We start from the raw sequence: 27,197 nt of genomic DNA, 5'->3' as shown, positions 1-27,197 counted from the left end.
GATCGAGCCGATCGGCAAGCCAAATGCGTTTTATAAAGAAAAACGAAGAAGAAGAGAGAAAAAAAAGGAAAACTCGTTAATCCGCGATACATCAACTCGCAGCACCTGCCAGTGAACGTATCGCGATCTCTCGATCTCCCCGTTATATTCAGGCTACAAATGATATACTACGGATACGATCGTTCTGATTTATAACGCAACGTGGCCATATAATAAAGCTCGTTACGTAGAATGCATGCTACTCGCGAAATCTACGCGATGTCTAGAAAACTGCGATATCTAGAAACTCATTGTCAGTGTGTAAGTTTGGACTTTTACTTACATACTTGAGATTTACTTCAATTAATTCGTATATACGTTATTCAATTTGCACTGAAGGAAAAGTTATTAAATTCTAATAAATATTTGTCCGAATAATGCTAAATATTCACTAAATGTAAATATATTTATTTAGTACAAGAATCACTAATTTAATTTAAGTATCATTTTTTTCTTATGGGGCAAATATTTATGTACCGTAAGTAAATATTTTATTGCAAGTATTCAAATATGTATTTATTAAAATTTAGGAATTTTTTCTCTCAGTGTGGAATAAATTTTACTCATCAGCGTATAATAATTTCAAACTTTATTAAATATTTATTAATGTATAGCTGTCACATTGATCATAAAATTTTTCTATATTTTCTTAAAACTTAATAAAATCTTTAAAAAAAAAGGGATTTTTCTCGCGATATATTTTTAAAATAAGAAATCTCATCATGTTAATAAAGCATACTCTCTAAGTTTAGAAACGTCACTTTAAAGATTTAGAGAGCGAAGATTGGTGTAATTTTTTACTTTTCGACGCAAATACAGCGAAATAAATTATTTTTTCAATAATGAATTGGCATGACGAAATGCATAATCTCGTGCGCAATATCGTGAGCCGCGGCGAGGTCGATTATACGCGGCGTCCGACAGCGAGCGACAGAGTAGGGCCGCAGACGACGACGCGACGACGTTGTTGCTGCGAAACTTCTTTTTGAAATTCCACTCGCGTGGCCGCGGTTGCGCCGTTGGCACGTGAATTTTTAATAGATCGTCCGAGACGCTCGCTCGCTCGCTCGCTCGTTCGTTCGTCACGCATTTGAACGGTGCGGCGTCGGCGGGACGAACCTATCTTTGGGCTATCGCTATACAACCGAGCGCAATTTCGACGCGTCTTACGTTCATCGATGCCCAAAAATATAAGCTCTTTCCATTAAACGCACTTTCAATTTTCTTCAACGACATTATTTGGACTCGTTCGCAGAACTATTCGCGGGAAGTCTTTCGAGCGTTTCAAGCGCAATACCAACGATTCCACTATCGATGCAGCGTCTCGAATAAATTAGAGAACACCTAACTAAAATTCTTTATATTATCGCGTAGCTACTAATGGACGAGGCGTCGCGATATCGTTATATCTCGCCGCGAAGATTATGAGAACTCTCTCGTTCTACGCCGTAGAACAAGACGCAGCAACGACGACGAAGGCGACGACGACGACGACGACGGCGCGGACGGCCGCGACGACGATGCACCTGCCTGCACTGGCGGCAGTTGCACCCCTCTTTATGACGATGCTATCTAAGATGGCTGTGTGTGCCCCCTTCGTTTCGCTTTTGCTCGCTTCGCCGTTGCTCCGTGCCCCGTGCTGGTAGCCGTGCGCGCGACACCTGACGCACGTAGGCGCTCGTAAAACGCGCGCGCACTCGCGCACACGTGCGGCGGCATACACGCGGCTTGCACGCGGACGCGAGCGCACCTCGCCTGTGAGAAGCGGCATTAACCCGCCTTCTCACACACGGAAGGGCTCTATGCGCGCTTAAGCTTCTCTTCCCCGTTTTACCTCGTCAACGCCGCCTCTCGTTCGGCTGACCGATCCGGCGAATCCGTTTCAATGCGCTTTTATTTTAAATAAAGGCCTGCTACTATTAGCTCTCTGTGTTGCAGGAATCAATACATTGGCGTATCGCGCGCTGTAACTGCCGTTGATGAGAGCGCTGGTATCACCCATGTCCTCTCTAGATTTCGTAGAATCAAACTTTTATTCTGAAAGAATGAAAATTGAGCCTCTGCAATTTTTCGAGTCACTCTAATAAGAGTAAAAATTTACTCCCGTGAAAATCTACGCATATAATATTTACGCACAATACTTTTTTACGAGATTGAAGCTAGACTGAAAAGCGATCGTTAACAGCCACGCTGTATAGATAAAATTAATGTTTTTGTTAAGACGAAAAAAAATTAATTCAGAAAGTTGCAACATCTGTTATAGGACGCGAAAGAGGAAAGAAAAAGGGAAGAAATGTAAATGTAGTAATCACAGTTAAAATATATTTATATTTACGTGTGTTTCAATGTTTTCTTGTATCTTTTTTTTTAGATATACCGGCGCAAGTGCCGCCGTTAACACCTGGGACCAATAAGAAGATGACCGAGGCTCTAGAGGCCTCCTTCGCGTCTTGGGAAAAGGAACGACTCCGCCTGAATATAACTAAAGGTCAGCTTTTATTCTCATTACTCTTGATTATACTTCTTCGCGATTCTTCGTGACTCTTAAGCATAGCCCATATAAGCCCATATAATTAAAATAATCGTATCACTTTTTCCACGTAAAATCGTGTAATTGTGCAAAGGCGCAATTACAAAGTGTGCATCCACCAATAGGTTTCTTCATCGCGAAAAAATTGCGCGTAAAATCTATAGTTAGATCGCGTTGTTGCGAAAGATTACAGTTTTGCGGCTTCAAGTAGATCAAATTTTTTAATTTGCTCAAACTACTGCTGTTTTACAACAGCAATAATCGCCTTACGAGCGCAAACATATTTATTCACACATTATTCTCTGATTTTTCACGGCGGTTCATGCGATCCGGAATTTATGATCCTCTTACCGCCTCACCGCGCAAGTTGTTAAAAAATCGCTGCGGGCGCACAGAAAGGGAGAGAGTACACGCACGACGCACTTACATACGTATATATGTTCGTGCGTGCGTGCGTGCGTGCGTGCATGCGTGCGTGCGTGCGTGCGTGCGTGCGTGCGTGCGTGCGTGCGTGCGTGCGCGAGACGCGCGTAGACGCGGGTGCGCGCGATGTGACGCGATGTGCGACGAGGCGGCCGGCGATGTGCAGGAATTGTGAATGTGATGTTGATGGTTCTGATGGGGAGCCGATGCCACACATCCGGTATGCGCATTCAGAGCCACGCGGGTGTGACGTTACTTCCGGTCTACATGCCCCGAGTTCGTACCCTCCAGGCCAGATCACCTACAGTCTGACCTCCGTGAACCGAACGAGCAACCTCCTGCTCCTCTTGCCATTTCACTTCGAATCTGAGACCACCGTGTTAATTCCTGAATCTTTTATTTTCAAATTAAAAAAAAACGTTAAAATGTTATTAAGCATTAATAATGCACGGAATGGTTTTATTGACGTATTTAAAAATTTAGCCGGATACAGATCTGAAAATAATTTTGTTAAACCATTAAAATGATTTTGTTGCATGCTCAAATCAGTTGCTAGAATGTCAAAATTGTTTGCAGCATTGCTTGAATATCCTTCATAATTATTTTTATGATCCAACAAAATTTTCAAATCTGTAAATTTTTAAATACTTCAGCAAAATTATTCTTTCTGTATAAAAAAAAAATGTTGACACAAAGGTTTACTTGACTTTAGTGAAATGAGCGGCTCTTCGCGAAAAATGATAAAAAATTTTTGTTTATAATTGTTAAAAAAATTGAAAGTTAAAATTAGGAATTTTGGGCGTAGAAATAATTAATATATTGCTGAAAATCTATCGATGCGTCTAAAGTCTATCAATATTTATTATATCGTCGAAGGGTATGTATATATCTATACGATAACGCGTACGCTTACTATGAAAGAGACGCAACGTGCATTCACAATTACGTTTTGACGCGTCATATCGCATTCGCTATTATGATTTATTCGGAATCTAACTCTCTTTCGAATAATAAATACAATCGTGAGGATGCTTCGACGTACAAGGATACTTCCAATCCCTATAAAAATTTCAATATCTCCCGTGTTTTATAATAGACAATTTCAATCGAGAGATATCTGAATCGATCGTTCGCTCTCTCGAAATCACAGACGTAACGTCGAATTTTTAAGTGGCATCTGCTCGTTATCTACATAGAGAATCCGAATTCTCAGACTCGATAAGCTTTAACTATTTACGTGTTCCAATAATGTAGCGACAGATGTCAAATATCAACGAGCGTAACTTTGTCATTTAGATTGAATTAGATTTGTCTAATAGATGGAAATGAAAAGAGTGACGGGAATATAAAATAATATATTGATAAGGAGGCTCTATTATGCATGCAGCGATCGCATGCAGTAACACAGAGAATAATACGTGTGCAGCGCGCGCGTACATGCGAGCGTGGACTTGTGTTCGAATGCGAGGCGAGAAAGAGAGTGTAAAGTCTGCTAACAACGCTTACGAGAAATAAGTTGGGCAAATATCGGTACGATCCTCAAACATCGGCGGTCGCTTTGAACCGCGCCGTGCCATTGCCGTTAGACACTCTTGTTGCCTCGGTACTCGTTCACTTTTTCTTCCTATATTTATATTCTAGCCTACGCGAAAGACGTCAATTTATTTCGTACTTTATCGATTCCGCGAATAACGTCGCCCCGTTTCATCATGCAATCCTATCTGTTTTTAAATTTGCATTCCTATCGCGTTAAAAATCTTATACGTTTATGCGGATGTCAGGAAAACCTCTACCCCGTCAAATTTATTTTCGTTCATTTGCATCGCACCCTCGTATACAAAGAGATCTTATCTAAAGAGGGAAGGGGAAGGACGAAAAAAATATTTATTTCTATAAGAAATATTATTTCTATGAAAAATTGAAGATAATCGTTATCATTTCTTGAGATAATTGCAGTGTGGCAAACTTATTTTTATCGTCGAGTCTCTTCTTTTAGTTCCTGCTTGATATTTTTGAGATTAAGTTCAAGTTACTTTAATTAAAATTTTTAATTAAATGCATGTAGTATTAAATAATGTATACACTTTCAGTATCTATAATGTGTATGCATATATGTACACTATATTGATTATTTCTATTTTTTTTTATTTTCTTTTTAATGTTATACATTTAAGGAGATATTCTCATTTTCTCAGTCTATCCTTTTTTAGAAAACTTTTTTTTGAAAAAGTGTAAAAACTATAAACTTAAAATTTAGTACATTTATTCTTTATTACTCTTTACAAATTTGTTCAAACATTAAAAAAGATATTTTTGCAATTATTTGCAAATCTGTAGGAGCGAGTAAAAAAAATGTTGTAAATTATCTAAAATAAAAAATTAAAATAAAATTTTTTAATTTATAATATAATATAAATGCACTTCTCGTCCGATCAAGTTAACAAATTTTTTGCTTTTTTTTTTGAAATTTTTATTACGGAAAAAATCGAAATTTGGAATTTTTATTTGATCGCAGGTCAGAGAGAAACATATGTATATGAATATTTCGTAAAAATTTTGAGTTAGATTAAAACGAGATGAATTATCGTGGCAACAATTTTAAAAAATATTTTGAAAAAAAAATGCTAACAGTTTGTATGTTAATAAAAACTTGTAAATTTCTTATTTGTAATCTACTCTCTTTCTCTCTCAAGGTTTTATCAGAAAAATGTAAAAAATAATAGTAATCAATTTTTTGAAACCTAAAAGCGAGAATATTCCCTTAACTTATTGCCACGATGTAAAAATGTAAAAATATATGTAGAATATCTTGAAAAAAAGAAATCAAGAAAGTTTCGCGTTCCTATTCGCCATTTTTTTCGGAACACCCTGTATTTCGGTCTATCTTCGGGATCTTTACGAGACTAGACTTTAGATATTTCGAACATCTTGCTCGCGTCGTTAGTGTTAAAGGATGGCTACGAGATTGTGCGAGCAAAGTTATATACATTAGCGAGTCGCTACGCTGGCAACTCCTGTTTGCATTATGAGCCCAACTGTACTTTTACGCAGCGAGATACCACGAAACAATGCAAGACACGCGTGCAAATATGGGCGCGCACCTCAAATGGGACATTCCGATGTTTCTCGGTATTGCTTCCACCAAAGATGGTCGGCCTGGGTCCCGACTAACGATCACGCCGTCCTAAACGACGACGTATGTCACCGTTCTTTCGATAGCTCTCGGTTGTTTTAATGAGCTCACTTTCGGATGACCGTGTGGACAAGTAAAAAAAATAAACTTGAATTTTCAGGAATCCATTTTAGAAGTTTGAGATTAAAGTGTCGCTGTCCAAGTGTGATCGCTGATACAGGAAATAAAAATAAGATTTATCGCTTTCTAATCAATGGCGCTATCATGCAACCCTTGTGTTTCGTGTTCTGCGTTCAGAGATAAGGCGACAATTAGTTTCCCAGCATTCCCTGGCCGATAACGACTGAAAGGTTCGACTTTATCGCGAAGATCGCAAACGATAAACGATAAACGGTCGACCTTCGGAAATACGATGAGGTAGCTGCTAAAAAACAATCCGGCTCTTATTTTTGTTTTCTTTTTTTTTTATTCCAGACCCAAGGCAATGGTCGGAAGCAGCTGTTGCCCACTGGTTGCAGTGGGCTATTGGGGAATTCTCGTTGGAGGGTGTGGCGATGCAGCCGTGGCAGCACATGACCGGGAAACAGATTTGTGCCATGGGGAAGGAATCCTTTCTAGCACGTGCCCCCGCCTTCATGGGCGACATCCTGTGGGAGCATCTCGAGATCCTGCAGAAAGGTGCGTGTTCCTCATACGAACGGCGCGGTCGGGTTCGTCAGTCTACCTCGAACGTCCCTTAAATCTTTGATGAATTCAATACTCGATTATTTTATTTTGATCCTCAAGACATTTTTATTGAGTACAACATACGTAAAATCTCTTGAAATTTTTTACGAGGAAGCCTGATGAAACAGATCATTAGTTTGAGATATTTATGATTGTTGTAATGCCTTATATATATGTATTCGCGACATCTCGATCTAAACATTCGTGATTCACATGTTGCCAACTATTAATGATATTACGTGATAATTATGATTCTTATCTCTATAAGCGCTACATGTTATTTAATATTAAATAATATTACTAAAATATTATTTAATATTAATAAAACGTGGTTATATGCCCACTCCTGATAATATTATATGAATATTATATAAATAATATTATTTACTTCAATATTTTAATTTATTGAGAATATTATAAATTTTTAAGTGCGATAATTATAAAGTTTATGAATATTTTATTCATAATTTACATTAATTTCCGACCACAATAATATTCGTAGTATATTTGTATAATATATCATAAATATTATATAAAAACGGACATATAACATTAATATAATATTCCCATAATATTAAAATCACATTAAAAATATTGAATAATATTCTTGGAATATCATTTTAATTTTTAATAATATTCTTATTTTAGGAATATTGTAGTGCTAATAGAGATATTATTAGGAACAGTTGTTAATCTATTATATAAAAAACAATTCCGATAATTATTATTCCATCGCGAATATTTTTTCAATCACATCTTAGCTTCGGATCGTCAACGCAAAAGTTTCTGGTACAAATATCACACGTGCAAACTTGCAAAATTTATAAGAGTAAGGACTAACAATTAACGCTGTTTGATTAGCATTGAAAAGAATAATGATTAACACTTTCATTTATGTCATGCACTATTATAAGTGCGCAAAAGAGATTTGTTAAAAATAAACATTGCGATCGAGCTTACGTTTCTTACACGCTGGCTGGCTACTCATCGGTGACCCCGGGGTGTCGCGAGTCCCGAGGTTAATCGCGCAAGAAGCATTCGGTGCGCGCGCTGCGCACTTTTTTTGCGGCGCACACCATTCGTCGCCGTCGACAAAACCGATCGAATTTCCGTAAAATCGCGATGTCACGGCGCAGTGTACGAGGAAAAAAGGACTCCGGCGAACAATGAACGGGAGCGATGGGGCGGTGCGCGCGGGTGGTGACCATCTCTCTCTCTTTCTCTCTCTTCTTCTCCACCTCCTCCCGTGTCACTCTCCTGTTTCGTATAGCGTTGAATCGACCCTCCCCCGTTTTTACCTCGCACGCAGCGCGAAGAGAATGAAGCGTAGGAGAAGAAAGACAGAGCACACCATAGAAACTCCCGTCCCGGATATCCGCCGAAATGGTGCAGCGCCATTGCCGCGGCCACTTAGACGCTTTTTCGGGGGGGGGGGGAGATGTACTCGCGTGCACCAAAAAGAATTCACTCGAATTTCGATCTCGCGTACGCCCGTCAATGGCCAAGCGCCTCGATTCGCCTGGTCCCTCCTATTAGATTCCCTGTGCCCTTTTATGATGCGTGCGCTCTCTAAACAGCAAGTCAAGTTCGCCATAAATGCGCCGTTCGATCGTTTTTAGCCTTAACAAAAAGCAGAGAAAATTCAAAGGAAAAGTATATCTATATCCTCGGGTAGGATAGACTCGAGCAAGTGGAAGAACGACGCAAGTGGAAAAATATGTAAGTGGAATTTTGCTATAGATAAATTTATTTAAAATTTATACAGCAGAGAAATAATTGACGCGCACTGTTGATCGTTAATATTCATTGCTTCGTTTAACATTTTGTTTTACGGTTTATTTTAATTAAAATCAACCTATCGCTTGTCCTATTTTCTTCCATTAGCTAATATTGATACTTATGTATGCTATAATTTTTCAAAATTATATAAGGACATCAATTATTTTCCGAATAATTATTCGACAATGAAAATGAAATTAAAACGTCTGCATTTTCTGTAGAATGATCTATGTCGGTTATATTTTGTGGCAATATATTGAGTTTATTCTCTAATTTTAATATTGAGTTTAGTTGTATAACAGATAATTTCATCGGTAATATAATTCAGTAATTTATTTTTTATATATTGATGCATGGTGTCCGAAGTAAGCGATAAAGGTATTCAATCGGTATCTCATTAAATATTAAATGCATTAAGAGCGGCGTCTTTATCGCGTGAAGAACGTGTTTATCAAATAAATAAAAAACACAAATTGAGATACTAGAAAAAAAGAAAAAAAGGGAAAGGAAGGGAGACTGGAGGGGATGACTAAAGGGGGAGACTTAAGAAGAGATAGGAATACAGATGGGAGGGAGCTGAATAGATCGAGATAGATAAAAGCAGATCGTACGAAATGATGCGGCAGGAAGCGGAGGTTCGCTTATGTGATTTAACTCCCGTTAAGTAAAACCCCGTACTTCCTTATCGATTATTCATGTCGTCTCATCATTGGCACTGAAACCTCGACTTAATCGACTAGCGCGATCTAAGGACGACTACTAGTAACGGTAACTCACCACAAAACTCGGGATTCGCCTCGAATACGTAATCTCTCTGTCGTATCGAAAGGGAGCGCGTAAATAAGCGCGAGCGAAGTGGAATCCTTAACGTTAAGCTCAGCGTTGCAACGTGATGTCTTGATAAAGAACGACTCGCAACAATGAAACCGGTTTCAATTAGTAGAATAGAAATTAGAAATAAACGTTAATGTTTGATTGGCCGGAAATTATAAAAAGTGATTTTTTTTTTCAAGTTCTCCGATCTTAAATTCTATGAAAAATTAAATTTTTGCAAACAACATTCTTAAATAGATCCTTTCACAAAAGTTTGCCAAAGTGGATCAGTTTTTTGATTGGTCGTCATTTATGATTGAGTCACAGTATATTTCCGTGTAGTTTCGTACATTTTTGAAAAATGAAAGAGAAGAGAAAAAAAATAGAGATAAATAGTTACGCTGGCTCTTTCTGTCTGTCATTTAGTTTTTATCCATTTCAGCGAGACTTTTATTGGAGGATTTCTATTTTTTTTCTACAGTTGTAAAGCTACCGTGCTTTGTTTTATTTTCCGCGCGTACATAAAAAAAAAAAAAAAAAAAAAAATCCCGGAAAGATGATACAGCTACGTCTTTTGCGAACGGTAGGAGCGGTAGAGAAATAAAAGAGCCAAATAAAAGCGTCATCGTCTCGTCGTCGTACTTTCCACATTCCAGCCGTGCAATTTATTATTGTGCTACGATTGTGAACGATGTAGCAGTCGGCCGCGCCGCGTGATCCCTCTGACCGAGGCGACGGTAATTTAACTGAAGCCTAGCGTGCACCCGACGCTCGCAGTCGCGACACGACGTGGGTAATCGCTTTGATTCCGCGAATGAGAACGGATGTTAGGAAACGCTCTTGCGTTGTATAAAAAAGTAGAAACTAAAAAGTTGTATCTTCCTGTCGCGGCGATACCGATCGGATTCACGGTGAAATTCATTAATGCGATGGCGTTTCGCCATAGTCGAGACGAATGATCGATCTCTTTTGTATGCCGTATCGGATGGAAACCAGAAATAATCGACAAATTTTCTCATTGACTGCTTAATCTTGGGTAAATAATTGCTTGACTAAATAAAATTATCTTCCTCGGGTCCACGCGCCATTCACTTTGCACGTTTCGACGTTTGTTTTGCTATAAACAACACTGAAAGCGCAATTTTCTCGCTTAAACCATTGTTCGGAAAAATTGAATTTCCGGCCAAGATGCAATTTACACGAGTTAATCGATAAGCTCCATTCACGAGAAAATCTCGGGTTATATTTGAAATTAATTTACCTAATATAAATCAATTTTGGATTCTGATAATTAAAAAAATAATTTGATATTTGAACATCAGCGTATTTATATGGATTTCCGTTACCATGAAGTTTCAAACTTAATTTTCTCCCCAACTTCTGCTCTCGCATAAATAATTAATCATCGACAGTGTATAACCGTTAAAAGCGAGAGAAAACAGTGCGCAGCGACTACAAAGCAAAGACCATTTGCATATTAAAAGCGAAGAAGTGTAACATTGTAAGAATATGTAAAATAAGTAAATATTCGTGGCACGTACGCCGTTTTACATTTCAAGTCTACGATTGTTCCACGAGTGTATTCCTAGAAGCGTAGAAACAGCGGCGATGAATCACGGCAATGGCGAACGTCTCCTTCGCAATACGGTCGCGATGATGATAGTGCTACTCCAGATCGTTAATTACGATTGCGATCCGCGATGCGCGGAACGTTCGTACTTACGGGGAATCACTTAATGACAAACAATGTAATATTTTATTCCTGTCACAATCAACAGGCGCTGAAAAACTACCGGGGCATACACGCCGCCGCGATAACAGTTATCACGCTAAGATAAGGGACTTAATTATTACAATTAACATGCTCGCTGTCCATGAGGTATATGTGATCATTCATGTGTGTACGTTCATGAGGCGTACGTGCCCCCGTGGACAGTGAACAATGCACTGGAGTAGCATATCCTTTTTCTCTTTTTTATCGCAAATAATGTTCTCGTTTAGTTAACGGGTTAATCAACGCCCTGATACGAAAAGTATTTAAATTTTTGTAAAAATAAATTATACGGATTTAATCCAATTTCGCGATATTATTGAATAAACACTCGAGATCGACACGCAATCATTCACGCACAACTTGTAAAATTTTTATGAAAAGGGAAATTATAGTAATTACGGCCGAAGAAACAATGTAAGATTTAATGTAAAATTCAAAAATAAATTGTATTTAATAGAGAGTATCCGCGTGGAGACAGTACAAACAATCGAAATGCCTAATAGCTAGATCTTAGTTCTGATATTTATTGTGTGATTTTACATATCTTTTCAAGTTCACGAAACTGCTCACTGAATAAGTTTTCGGTCTTAAAACACAGTTCCAAGTTGAACAAGAAATTTAGTAATATCACGTACGAAATTAATTTAATAACAAATGATTCTAACCAGCATCCAATGATACCAATGAGGACCTTCTCCCTCTAAAAACCTGTAAAGAATTCGTTGCGAAAAATAACACCAGTCAGAGATCGAACCTGGGACCTCTTAACTCGTGAATTTGAAAAGGTATATAAAATCACACGATAAATATCATCACTAGCTACGACCGATTGTTCAAAATGCAAAAATTTCTTAGAGAGATCTCTTTTTAGCGAACGTACGTTATTAACGTTGACAAACATTATTATGTGAATTGAATGTGATTTGATTTTATCGTGCTTAAAAATTCGCGAATGGTTGATAATTCTCAGACGGGTTCAAGCAACTCGGTGATAGGTACAGGGGAGGGGGGGGGAGATCGCGCGAATCTAATTACTTAACTCGCGAAGGCACACGAACAGGCGTGCGCAGCTCGGTTGAGGATTTATCTCCGTTTTATACATTTAGATGTCGACGCAGCGAAGGCCTCTCTGGAGAACGTGCCGGCGAACTTGTATGAAAGCGTATGCGTGCCAGAGTTAAGCGATTATTTGGGATACCAGGGTGGCGGCCATCAAGTGGCAACACCAGAACATAAAAACCCATCGACGCCCGCCAATTCGGCCACCTCCAACTCCTCCGGTCCTCCTCAGAGCGGTACGCAACAACAACCCCCGATACAACCCTCTTCGGGCGCGGTGTCCCTGCCATCGAGACAGTATCATAACGATGGTAAGTCCATTTTTACTATTCCTCTCCGTCTTCCTCTGCCGCGAACGATTACGCTCGTTGCTCGCTTACGAGTGTAGGAGAATCCCATCAGGCAATCAGACATATCGAGTAGCAAATTTCTATGGAATAATTCCAAATTTTTCACACTTTCTCGCGGCAGCTCTTGAAAATATCGGAAACGACGTTTCTCTAAGAAAGAAAGATCGCTCGCACGCGCGCGCGTGCGCGTGCGAGATGACAGGGGTCGCATTGTTGGATTTTTCTCTACGGCACGCGCGTAAAAAGGCGTTATCATCGCCGATAGTGCCAGATGATTGCAGCGAGCATCGCTTCCTACAACACCGACGGGGCGACTCTTCCCTTTCTGATACCGATGATTGCTCGCGCGCAAATGCGAGGGACCGCCGTTAAATTGCGCGACGAGACAGCTGTTTTATTTATTTCCCCCGATTGCAAGTACAAACGAAAGCGTGGAGGAGTTTCTCATTGTTACGTCAGGGCGGCTGATAACATCTCTCAGGTTGGTGCGTTTGCACGTGTTGCAAACACAAACCTCTCATTATCGTCACCGTTCGTTCCTCATTTAGCATTTCTTCGTCGTCGTGCCGCGGGGTGTCGCGGCGCCGGCGACAGGTCGCGATTTCACCGGGCGGCGCGGTGAGCATATGCCTTAGAAATCGAATCGTCAAATCGTCCGGCCTCTCTCGGGGGCTGATCGCGGGGCTGATCGCGGGGCTGATACGGCTCGTTACGGCGCGGCGCGCGACAAATGAGAGGGTGGACGGGTGAGTGAGCCAGCCGCGTCTCTCGGACTTTTATTAGTCGGCGCCTCTCCTCCGGCCTTTTATGTAACACTTTGTTTTGTCTATTATATTCTTCACGTACAGCGGTAATCACGAGAATATTGTTGAACCTGAAAAACTTATTCTTCATTATTACGGCTCGCGCGCACTCTTGAATCCTCTGGTGAATACGCTACTACATAATATCTGAATAACAAACGAACTATCCCACAATCATGTATGATAGTTCGGAGATAACATCGGGCTATGATGTAAGCTACACGCGGCACATTCAAACTCATTTTTTTCTCTTCCATTTTTTTTTTTTTTTTTGCGGAATCGCCTGCGGAATAGCTCTCTCACTATTCTATTCATTCAGAAGTTTTGTACAATCTCTTGAATCGCGCGACGTCGCGTCTCCCGATCGCGGCCGCGGAGAAGCGAGAAAGAGAGAGAGAGGGAAAAGGATTTAGCCGAGAGGACGGATGCGTCAAGTTTCACAGAATCGAACTTTTGTTGAATGAACGCCGACGGGCGTTCCATTGCGCAACGATTTTGTTATTGTACAATGCGTTGTGCAATACGGCCGGCGAGATTTCGCTAGCGTGTGCTCGAACTAAGAATCGTATTATTCACCGGTCACGAACCTAGTTTTAATTTCTTTACAGCGCGGGAGAACGAATTGCCGAGTGAAAATATCAACGCTAACGCTGGCGCAATTGGTCGTATAAAATTTCCCTGTTGCGCCCTGTTATGACGTGGAGAATTTTTGCACAAGCACGCATGACCCAGTTTTTGTTTAACTATTAACGTTTGATTATTTATCTGGCTTTGACCGAGTTACTTTCCCCATATGCGCTTATCCATTGTAAAATCAAATGCATCATTACGTGACGAATCAACTCTCCCCAAGTGCGTTTTGCACAACATATTAAGCATGCCGTTGCCGAAAGACCAAATAGCAACGTTCAACGTGCGTTTAACGAAACGCTTTTTATGAATTATGCTCTTACGAATTATATTTTTAACATGTTACAATAGTACAGTAATCGTGCCTACTGTTGCATTTATAAAATTAGTATTTCACCATTTGATATTCTGAAATTTAAGTTGCAATGTTAAAATGCATTTTGTGTGCAGTTTGCGTTTCAGTTAAATGGATTTTTCCGACATTCTTCATTTCTGTACACTGAGAAAAAAAAAATTGTTAAAAAACCAAAATATTTACTCCGATAAGTGTAATTAAATATTGAGTTGGTTTAATTAAGTCTCGATTAAAAAATTTGAATATACCTTTCTTGTGCAACTTGATAACTGTTGAATCAACCCGATGTTCAATTGATCTCGTATCGGATTAATCATTTTACTTTTTCAACCATTTTTTTCTCTCAGTGCAGATCGTCCAGAATGCAAAGATCCGTTGGCAATTTACCGGTTAATAATTTACCGATTAAATTATTAAAAATTTACTAGCAATTTAAAGTCATTACTAAATGGAAGTTTTGTGATTGATTTTCTAAGCACGCGGCGTAATGTCTGGTATTTTCATTTCATTGTTAGGAACGGTTACGAAATCGGAAAAACAAGATTCGCGTTAAAGAGAGATGACTCGCAACTCACGGTAGCTGAAACAGCGATTTTGCTCGCGTATACTATAACGCGGTCTTTATCAATGGGAGATAATCCCAACGCGGTGCGGCGCGGCGCGGCGCGGCGTGTCGTTCCGTAATCCGTGCACCGCGTACATGCATACACTCCGTTTGCAATCGCAAGTGCGTTGATGTCGGGAGGCACGCGCAATAGGACGACGGATGGAATGGAATAGAATGGAACGGAACGGAGCGGAGAGTGGAGGAGAACATTATAAAGCGAGTTTTCGTACGTAGCGCACGGATAACAATTACCCTAGCGAGGGGCCTTACGTCACTGCAGCAGTGACCGTGGGTGAACGAGGGAAAGTCGGGTCCTCTACACGCTCCGCCGCGGACAATAGAGACGATTCGCCCGCGCGCCACCGCGCCGCACCGCCTCACACCGTGCGTGTGTCTCTACCTCGATATAACGCGCCACGCACGCACACACATACCTATACGCGTACGCGAACGTTAATGAATGCGCTCGTATATCCCTCATTCCGATTTCAATCGTTCTCGTCTACGTGGAAGGCAGAATGAAACCACTACCATGTTAGAACTGACGGCTGAATTAGCCGCTGAAAATTTTCACCGAACGAGAAATCTTAATAATTTTATTTTAATAATTTATTACTTTCACCGTCATTGAAATTTTTTCACGATTTTAACTGGTACCTCTAAGAGGAACCATTTTAATTATTTCTGACCGAGTATAGTTTCATGCTCATCCCTTGCGCACTGCGTGCCCTGATTTGCGAAAAGAAATTATACATGCGAATAAATTTGTTTTTATTAGAATATACCGTAGGGAATTAATTTTGAAGAACAATGTGGTTTTACGTGTGCGCTGCTATTTCTCCGCAACGTAAATAAAATGTCGAAAGACCGGAAAAAATCTATCTTCCGTATTTTACACGATATTTTGGCACCGGCGGATGCCAAAATATCGTGTAAAATATGAAAGGCAGATTTGATCGGAGTAAAAAAAGTTTGGCAAGCTCTGACTGATATTCCTGACGCCAAAGTGCTCCGGCTTGGCTGGTACCGTATGTACGCATCTTACGGACGTCGTCGTTACAAAGCGACCAACACAGACGTCCGTATAATAGACTCATTATTTCTGCTTGCTAAAGCACTGTTACGTTATGTATCACAGCTCTTCGAGGTCTCTGGTTCGACTCTCGCTTATCCTCGCTTTCGACCTCTTCGTGTCGGAACCGATGTATCGCTCTGTTATTTAGACCCGAGTCCACTATATAATTTTTAATTGTGCTCTTAGAAGCTTAGGTTAACTCCGAGATTCTTCGACGATACTAATATTCAACGCTAATTGGATTGTTGTGCGTTGAACTCGTAATATGTCGAAATTTTTTCCATTTTTAAATTTAAGGATGTAGGGGTCGTATCTCAAAATATTATCAAAAATATAAAAATTTTATGGAACATTTCAATATTGCGTTTGAGTATCTGCAAAATTTAAGTACAATTCACTTATTCGTTTAAGTTATTTAATTTTTGTTTATTCTTGATTTTTATGTAAAATCGCATTTTGCAGTACTTATTTACAAATTGGATGGGAAAGTATCATTACTAATTAAATCAAAATTTTTACATATACTAATAAAACTCTAATTCGTGCAAAAATTCATTTAGATTCACTGGTTTGAAAGTTGTTTGTTTAAAACTGCAGCAAAACTATAATAATTTTCACTGCAAAAGTCATTATATAAATCAAAATTTTCATTGTTCTCTTCTCTGCAGTTAATTTCAGAATCAAAATTCGGGCATTTATAACGAAAATGTTTTGTTGTCGATTAGGAAAAAAAAGTAAACATAGAGAAGCCTTCAGTTTTTAATTTCAGTAACTTTTAACTCGTATTGTATGGCTAAAACACACTTGAATATATAAATCAATCCTCGAAAATTTCATGTCGTTCCTTCATTTCTTAAGAGCAGAAATTTTTTTCCAAATTTAAATCCTTTTTTTTTTTGATTCTATTAGGTATATAACTAAGTTTCCGCGGTATTTATCAAAATTTTTTTATTAATGTAAAAGAAATGTGTGGCGACAATATTGTGGCAGAAAAAGTGTGCCGAGATTGGTTTGCAAAATAAAGAGTCTTTACTGTTTAAAATCGCTGTTTCAGCAACGATAAAAATAGCGAAACACGCAATGGCGAATATGCACCTTTTTAATGTTTATTTTTTATCGGACTGATAGTATATTGATTAATTGTTGAGCAACAAACTGCCATATTGTTGTTGGTATACATGTTAGCTTTACTAACAAAACAACAATTAGCCTTGAAAGTGTCTAACATCATCGAAAGTCAGAAATACGAATTTCTGACGAACATCTAATATATTTATTAATTTTGCGAGTAACATTGTCCAAAATAACATACGAAAATAAGATAAAATTTGAGTATATTCGATTGTAGCTTTTCCGCTGTTTGAATGTACGAAACGAGGCAGTAGGTCCTTAGGATGAATTTTGTGGACGTATCGACGATGATAGCGCGTGCTATCCATGAAGACAAGCGCCGAGCTTGTCGCGTATTCATTGCTTCGTGTCACGTATCGCGCGCACGTGCACGGATCCACAAACACGCGTAACGTTTACATGTGCGCGTGCATATTATGCATAAATTAGCGACAGGGAGCGCAGGGACGAGAGAGAGAGAGAGAGAGAGAGAGAGAACGAGAGAGGGTCGAATCCCCGCGCGCAAAAGTGACGCTCGTATGACGGCTTTACCCAGCACACGCGGTGTCCAAAAAAGGATCCGTGACGTCCATCGATAGCGTTTATGGGAGAGAGAAACGACTGGTCGGTCACGCCGGCGAATACAATGATTATTTGTTAAGCAACCCTCGCGTTATAACTAATGCCGACGAGTTACTCGGCATGCTGATCGATTCTGTTTCTCTCCGTCACTCGTCTGTCGCGTGACATATCCTTAATTGTATTTTACAAGCAATTTTGATTATTCGAAATTTTCCGTACACAAAAAAAATCTTGATAACAAATTTTAATCCGAATTTTTGGGTAATTAATGAAGATATATACTTTTTATCAAGATTCTTTCCTCAAGGTAATTCTTAAAGAAGAGTTTACTCATTCTCTTTCTTATAAATCACAGTCAATTATATGCAAATGGTGTTTTCGACATTTGGACCTTGAAATTTCATCCAGCCGACTTTGAAATTTGTGCGCAAATTTTAGGGTAAGAATTAATCCTTCGCTTCATTTCTCACCGCGCTTTTACGGCGTGCGCCAGAGGCCAGGGCAAATTGTACCCAGTTTCTCAAACCGGTATACTTAATATGCGATTACAGCTACGGGAAGCTTAATAAGCGCGATAATAAAACCGTATTAAAACCGCGGTAGAGCGTGGTCGCTCGAATGGCACTTGGCGCGCACGAGAGCCACGCAATCTCTCGAGTTGCGGAAGGATCTGTAATACGCGATGTTGCGTGTATTAAAAAAAAAAAGAGAGAGAAAAAGTGCGTGTTACCAAGCGGCGTCATTCGGTGCCACCGCAGATATCCCGGGCAGAAAGATATAAAGAGAGACTGCTGTAGCGGAGAAGCGCAGAGACTCGCTTAGGGATGAAGGCGAATAGAAATAGGAAGAAAGGGGGCGCGTCCGCGGGAGGGGTAGTTGGCACAGGTTGTATTCATTCACTCGTTCATTCATAGTTCGTACATCGCCTCGAGGGTCTACAAAGCCTCTTGCTCATTCAGAACTCGTGACACGACCGTGTGGCATACGTATTCAAGTGTGCGTGCGCGTACGCACGCACGTATGCATGTGTACGTTCCTTTTTTTTTCGTCCTTTCTTTCCCGTTCGTGCGTACCGTCCTCCTCCTTCTCTTCACTGCCGCCGCCGCCGCCGCCGCCGTCGTCGTCGTCGTCGTCGTCGTCGTCATCGTCGTCGTGGTTATCGTCAAGGTTTTCGTACGCATACGCCGTGATGAACGGCGTAAGGTAAATATACGAACGGCCGGAAATAGAAAAGTACGTTCCTTCTCTGGTATAAGTGTCTCGCATCGCAGAGATTTCTATTCCATTTTTAAGAATTCTTCGTTCTATTTCTCGAGAATTTGAAGTCGCTTTTAGTGCAGACCAGTATGGAAAATAATCATCATGCAAACGGTTATCAGTGGTTAATGCAGAAGTATAATTTATTCTAATGCTTGATTATTACTTACTTCCCCTCGCAAGTAAATTAAAAGAGAGGACACAAGAGAGCGCTCATTCTTTTTATTATTTATTTAATACTTTTGTTTTATTAAAATACGAATTGTCACGAGATACATATTGTATCATTCAAGATTAATATCTTCTGATTAAAGTGATATAAACATGTATATTTGAATATTTCTATTATATTTTTATATAGAAATTGTCGATTGCAGATATTGCTTTACGTGTTGTTTCAAGTTTTCTATTAATTGTACTATAAAAATAAAATCGTGTATTTCCGGTTGAGATGAGCGAGATATGTCCGGTTATGTTGGTATATTTAGCATAATTATGAGCGTAAAAAAATATCATGATAAAAGTAAACAAAAGGAGCGATACAAGGAGCGAGTGTAAAATCGAGTAGGGGATAGAGGGAGAAAGAAGGAAGGGGCGAAAGAAAAAAGCTGGAGCGATATTCGGAGCTCACGTTACAACCGGAAGTCGCTGGGCAGGACTGGTAGTAAAAGGAAAGGGAGGGGGACCTACCCCAATACCACTCTGGGACGGCAAGATAGTTTTATAATGTCCTCGAAGTACTCCTCCCTTAATGCACTCGTAAATGCACCCTCCTCAGAACCGCTTCACCGCAGCATTGTTGCTCACTTCGAGAGCGTGTCTCGATTGAGAGGAAGAATAATCGCACAGATGTGAAGAAGAGAACCAGATCGTCTTGTAAGACTAGTTCGAAAATATACGTTATAATAGCAATTCTCTTTGCAGCAGATTTGCTATGATTTTCCCCGCGCGAGCGGGGATTAACGGACTCTAAATGTCCAATCATTGAAATTTCCCTAATCTGATCTTATGCAGTTTCAATGTTATAAATTATATGTCTTTAACTTATATCGATATAATATTTTTGAAGGTACGTTGCGAGAGTAAGACATCTATAATTTTTTCATCTAATTGGAATACATAAACGTTTCTCAAGCTAAATGTAAATTGGTCTAATTTGAAAAAAAAGAATGAATTGCTATTGAATTGAATTTAATATTTAAATTTAGATATTCTTATCAAGATGAGTACCGCAAACTGAATATTCTAAGAGTTGTTTGAATCAATACGTATACGTATAAAATATTAGTTATACATTCATATATACATTTATGCATCTTTAAAAAAACTGAGTGATTCAATCAACTAATGGGATATCATCAGTTACTGATATATAGTTTTTTATATTCAGTTTATTGAAACATTTAATTATCAATTCTTTTTTTCAAAGGCATATGTATGTATGTATGTATAATTGTGATATTTTAAAAGTTTATTTTAAAAGTTTAATATATTTTCTAAATATATTATATATACGTTTTGATATATATACATTAAAAAAAATTAATTTTCTAAAAAGAAAAATTTGCTTTTTCGAGTCATGAAATTGTATCTCGTGCTCAATCATAGAAGGCAGAGCTACACGAAAGCGCGACTATCGGTACGCTCGACGATCAATTACTCAGCTCCTGAGGCTCGAATAGAAAATAGAGACGGCCGACGCGGTGTCGGACAGGCCCGGAACGCGAGCGGTAACGAAGCGCGCGCGTTCTTATTGTGCGGCCCTCGTAAGTCCCATTACTATTGCCGCCGAGGCTATACGAACTCGAGAGAGGCACGAGGCGTAGGGGAGTGAGCGCTTCCGGTCCCCTCTGCATCACGTGCGAGACCGCCGTCGAACAGAGAAACCCCCGTTGCCTCGCCTCTCAACATCCGGTCTGTTACGCGCCTCCACCTCCCCGTCGGTCACAGCCCCCTCTCAAAAATAGGCTAGGTCCTTCTCGACTCGCGTCGAACGCGTCGCGTTCACCACCACCGCCGCCGCCGCGCGTCGGAGACGATCTATTATAACGATCTAGCGCGAAAAAATACACGTAATCGGAACGTTTTGCTCGGGACGTTCCTCCTGTCTCGCGTGTCAAAGAAAATAAACTAAAATGCGTTATACAAGATTATAGAATTTTCATTTTTCAAAATTGCGGATTGCTTTAGAAATTATTGAACATTTTTTATCGTCTTTTATCCATTTTTATTTTTCTCACGGAAGGAGACAATTTTGAAGACTTCACTGAAATGAACATTTAGGAAATGTCAAATGCACATTGCATGTGTGTGATAATTATCTTATTAATTACATATATCAAAATATATGCATTTTGATCATTTATACTTATAGTATATGCATCTATTTATTATTATATTTACATTACCTTTTAATCAAGATGAAGGAATAATAAAAATTTTTGATTTTTATTTAATTTCATTCATATTTAATTGTAACATAATAAAGTCGAGAGAGATAGAGAAAAAATTATTTTACAGTACGCTTTAGCAGCGATACCTAATTAATTAAAGTACATTATAGTAATTACGTCAAATCGACCTTTATGTGTGTGTGTGTAGACCAGATGCATTACGTTTCACTCGCCATTATAAATTAGTACGCCATTACTAATTGGTCAATTATTGACTTGTTATTAGCTTACTGTTTGCTGTTTCCCAACTAACAATTTCAACGTAACAATCAAATCCATGAGATATGTGGGACTCTGCTTTAGAATTTTATTGCGATATCTTATCACCACAAACGCTTTGTGCGAATATTTCTCGTTATGCGATGCCATATCGCAAAATCGCCCACATACTATCATTCTTATTATGAGATAATAACTGACAGGATATTATAAAAGTTTGGAGTCTGTGATAAAACAGTATCATTTTTCTAATGCCTCCATTATTATTATTGTTGTTGTAATATTGTCATTATTACATTTTTATTTTGTACTATCGCAGTATTTCTCTAACAAAGATTTTAAAAATTTCTACGTAAATAATGAGCAATTATATATTTGTTTTGTAACAAAAAATATAACGAAAGCTACTAAAATAACAAATTAACGAATACATTTTATGTGCATATAGCTGAATATCAAAGTATTTAACGCGAAATTTTTAATACGTGACACTTTTGAAGTGTCTTAAAGTTCCGTCTGTTCAAGTAATGTACGTCGCATTTTTTTTTATTTAAGTAAAATACTGGAGATCACGTGTTATCGTTGATTGTGAGTCGCGTCTATTAAAAAAAATAGGTGTCAACTAGAAAATAAAGATAAATAATATCAAGGTTTTTTTCATATGAAATCAAATTGTTAAAACGTAATTTTAATTAACAACATAATTGTTGTTACGTCAAATTTTAATATGTGGATAATAAAAAATTTCTATGAAAAAAAATATTGATTACACGACATAATGATCATTTTATAGGATTGTCAAGACATGTTTCTATTTGAAACTCTTAGATTCGAAAATTTTGAATAGTTTAGATTCGAGCCATTCAAATCAGAGGTTCGAATATGAGTTGAATCGAAACCTATCTGATTCAAATTAATAGTTCAGATTCGAACCATTCAAATCAGAGGTTCGAATATGAGTCGAATCGAATCCCATCTGATTCGAATTAATAGTTTAGATTCGAATTATTCAAATCAGAGATTCAAATATGAGTCGAATAGAATTCTATTTGATTTGAATAGTTCGCACATCTCTAGTAGAAACGTACGTATACGACGGCAACGCGATGACGACGACGAAGATGATGATGATGACGATGACGATGATGAGGATGATGATGATGATGATGATGATGATGATGATGATGATGATGATGATGATGATGATGATCATGACGATGACGACGACGACGACGACGACGGCAACGGTGGCAGCAGGTGGTTGAAGCTTCGAGGGGGCGTTTTGCGATCTCCCTTCCTCTCGCTGCATTCGTCCCCCCCTCGCATCCCCCCGATCTCCCTCTCGTCCACCCCCCTGAGCAAGCGGCCGGGTTTCCTATCTCGTGCCCCTCCACTCAGACGGCAGCCCCACTCGGTAGACCACGTGAACTCCCACCTTCCACCTCCACTGTGCGGCACCAATGCGACACCGGGATAGCCGTGCGAGACGGTAGAGCCTGTGGCCGGGAGCCCCGCGGGCAGAGGGGGAGGAAAATGCGATGGAGGATGAAAGGGACGGGGCGGCGGCGGGCCGCGGCGGAGCACCGTAGAGCGGAAACGGCGCGGCGCTTCGTCACAGTGACACGCGCGCTCGCGTCAAGTGGAGGAGTGCGCGCGAGAAGTGCACGCGAAAGAGAGCGATCTTCTGTTGCGACCCGTATCTACTCCGACGTCTCTCTTGCCGAGCGTTTGCGACGCCGCGTCTATGTTTCGGAGTGACAAGGCGTAATCTCGCGGCAGTGATACATCGACATCAAGAGATTCGCGAGACACGGGCCAACCGTTCGCGGAGCGTTCGCAGAGCGGCTGCTCGAAGGACATCGTTTTTTTTTTGTTTTTTTGTTTAGTCTCTTCTCGTGAGAACTGAACACACGGTGTGCGATTAAAGGATACTCCTTCAATCCGGAACGGAACGTGGGGAATTTAATTCGATCTTAATCTGTGGAACTGAATGCAGTGAATAATTAGTAATTAGTGAGGAATAGCTGGAAAATCAAACTCAGTTCCTCTCACGGAACTGAACTGTGGTGAATGATTGAGGGAATTATCTGGGAGGTACATTAGTCTCCGTCTTCTCTACCGGTGTGGACTGAGCGTGGTGAATAATTGGGAGGACGTCTTGAGAATTAAAGCTGATCGCGTGGAACTGTGAACGCGGTGTGGTTATCCCGTAAAGACCGAGCGTCGGTCGCGAGCAAAGGCGGGATACCTGAGGACTGCTAAACTCAGCTGCGTGCAGCTGAGTCAACGAAACAGGAGGGAAAGAGAATCGATGCGGCCGGCCGGGGAGGAGACACCTGTTGCGTCGTTCCACGACTAAGCGGCAAAAATCCCGAGACGCGAGAGGGAACTCGAGTTTTCCCAGCCGGAGAGTAATCAAGGGGACATTGGAGAAAAAGAGATTTGTCGGTCGATCATCGAAGTCTCTCGTCACACGCCGCTTCGGAGCATCTATGCCATTCACGAGTAGAGTGCCGCGAGAACTCGCATGAGGCGATCGCGAGGAAGCCCGCCGCCGCCGCCGTCGCCGTCGTCGTCGTCGTCGTCGTCGTCGTCGTCGTCGTCGTTGTCGTTGTTGTTGTCTTCGTGATTGCGGCGACTGTGTCGCAACGTCGCGCTATCATGCGCAACGTCCCGGTGGACGGCGTGAACGGCGTGTCGTAAGGCCGGTCGTCGTCGCACGGATGCTCGCGCGCTCGTCGCCGACGAGGAATAGTAGTGGCCAACGTCGTCGTCGCGCGGGACAATCGAAGGCGACGTCACGGCGGGCGTCGTGAGCGTCGGGACGTCGCGGCCTTCGGGGCAGGCGCCGGGTATAGTAGGTATAGTCGACGCGTACACGAGCGGCGGCGGCGACATAGGCGCGTTAACGACCGGTAGCGGCAGCAACAGCAGGAGCAGCAGCAACGGCAGCGGCAACGTCAACGCCGTCGCCTCTTCGGAAATGGTGCTCCAGATGCTGGACACGCTGATGACAGGCCACGAACCGTTCTACGCCGATTACCCCGCGTACCAGGAGGCGGAGCCTCTCACCGGCCATCATCCGCATCAACATTCCCATCAGCACGCGATCACCCGCAGCAACACCAGCGTAGTGTCGTCGGTCTCCTTGGACGCGACCACCCACACGCCAGGTACCTTTCCTCGCGGATTTTTACTCCACGAGTCCGCCTAAGAGTATCGCGGAAGGTATCTCGATCTTGGATCGATATATAGATCATCACGACAAGATATTCTTTCGAGAAAGAGTAAACTGATAGTACTGATACTACTGATTAAAAAAAAGTACAGATATAATACAGATAATACTGATTTAAAAAAAAACCGACAAGATCTTTATATGAATGCACTTCTGCGAAACATTATCTATGCGCCGAACATTCAATCGCAGATTTCGATTTTGATTTTAGCGTTTGGAAAGGGTGTATGAAAAAAAATTATGGATTACTGAAGATCGGTTCGCGTAAATACATTTTATTTTTTCCCTACAATTAATTTTGAGGCACAATTATTTAGATCCCATATTTTTACGTAATATGTAATTATCTTTCGCACCTGTTGGACATTTTAAATTTCAACGGTCAAAGTATATTGATGTCTGACGTAGAAATTATTGCGCTCTGCATTTAAACGCTGCAGAAAATCCAGTTAAAATGTCAATCAGTATCCATTATTTAAGCAGCTTTGCAGTTTTAGTCTGACGATCGAACGATTGCCCCTAGCGTGTGAGGTCAAGTGTCGAGACATGCATATAAGGAGACAGACTAATATGCAAATTACGCCCGACAGTATTAAACAATCCGCATCAGAAAGAAAATTAACTGTTTTTATTCGGACATCAATAGAATAAAAAAAATATATAAATCTCTATATAGGCTTAGAATTAAAAAAAAATTACATTCAATATCACTGAGAGAAAATCAACTAACGTTTGGTCGAATAATGATCAAATGAGTTTTATAATTATAATTACTAAATATACAGTTGCTTTGACCAAACAATTTGTAGCCTTAACCAAATAATTATTTTTATACAACAAGTTACAAAAAGTTTTGTTACATGTAACTAAGTTTTTGGCACCAGTAACTAAAAAATTCAGTTGATCACTATTCAACCAAACGTTAGTTGATTTTACCAAACGATTTCTCTCAGTAGGAAAGAACTTAGAAATATCAGAGAGCTTTGAGTTTTTGTCATTACTAAAAATTGGTTATTAAAATAAAATACATTGAGAAAAAAAGTTGTTAAAATGACTAAATTTTTCAACTTGATTAAATTTTTTTAGTTCAAGTATTTAAGTTAAATACTCGAACTAAAAAATACTAAAGTTTACGTATTTTATGTATTTATGTTAAATACGTAAATATTTGAACAGAAAAAATTTAATTAATTAAAAAATTTGGACAATTTAACTATTTTTTTCAATGTACATTTATTGTGAGATACAACTTTATTGGCTAAAATTGAAAACACGCTTTAACACGAACAAATAAGAAAATGGCAGCTATTTCTTACGCACATAAAACCGGCCATTCAAATCGCAGTTGTTTATGGGATACTGCCACGTATATTTGATTTTAGTAGTGAATATTTTATGCTGTAACTGCTACATTTTAATTAATTCAGCATAAATGAAATTAAGCTCCGACAGCAACGACATTAGCTATCCCTATTTTAAGAACACATCTTAGCTGGCATGGCTATACATATTTTAGCTCCGTTGATTAATCCTTTCTCACTGAATCCTGTACAATTTTTCAAATTATTTTGGCTGTAATCATTAAGAACTAAATGACTCTTCACCATCGTATAATTAATGGAAGTTTATTAGATCGATTTAAAATTGAAATATTATTATAAATTCATTGCCATGATTAAAACTTCATATTGACGTAACTTTTGACATCAAAATATTTATAAATTCGTACTGACATCATTCAATTGATTAAACATTAGGTCAAGACCGACCGTATGTTAATTCGAAATTTACTAATGAGAGTATATACTTGTTTTCTCGTTGTTTTTGCAATACAAGAAGCTCCTCATGGATCATCAATTAATGTCAATCGAGATCCAATCAGTCCTCCATTTCCGAAAAAGGAGAACTAAAATTTGTATACCCCCTTTATGTTGTCCGTGACGTTATAGTTTAATTTGGATGACGAGCCTCTTCTTTCGATATCTCTTCGCGAGTCTTTCGACGAAAGCGATTTCGACAAAATCGATCCCGCGATTTGTTCTACGACGGGTTGATACGTCACAATTATAACATTCAACTATCTACATAATGGCCCGTAACTATATCGTTATTTCGAACGTAAGGATCTTTTGTTCGCGATGTACGTCCCTCGTCCTTCCCCGTTAAGGTGTGGCCCTCGTTAAGCTGGCAATAAAGCGTATCGCGCAAGGTCTCGGCGGCACACGCTTGGGAGCTCGAGTTA

General features: G+C 39.7%; 1 protein-coding gene across 5 annotated transcripts in view; it reads left to right on the top strand.

Annotated features, from left to right (window-relative positions):
* The window catches only part of LOC105199657 (ETS-like protein pointed), a 133,295-nt gene that overhangs the window by 91,868 nt on the left and 14,230 nt on the right, over positions 1 to 27,197 (top strand). For 4 of the 5 annotated variants that reach the window (XM_026134611.2, XM_039452786.1, XM_026134610.2 and 1 more), the window contains 3 exons: positions 2,411 to 2,527; positions 6,600 to 6,803; positions 12,324 to 12,587. In XM_026134611.2, the coding sequence (XP_025990396.1) occupies positions 2,411 to 2,527; positions 6,600 to 6,803; positions 12,324 to 12,587 (585 nt within the window). The remainder of the gene's footprint in view (positions 1 to 2,410; positions 2,528 to 6,599; positions 6,804 to 12,323; positions 12,588 to 27,197) is intronic. The other variant, XM_026134613.2, reaches the window with a different exon arrangement.

Source organism: Solenopsis invicta, chromosome 8 (genome assembly GCF_016802725.1).
Source record: "Solenopsis invicta isolate M01_SB chromosome 8, UNIL_Sinv_3.0, whole genome shotgun sequence".
Lineage (NCBI taxonomy): Eukaryota > Metazoa > Arthropoda > Insecta > Hymenoptera > Formicidae > Solenopsis > Solenopsis invicta.
The sequence above is the reverse complement of the archived record's forward strand: the minus strand, read 5'-3'. Positions and strand labels throughout refer to the sequence as shown.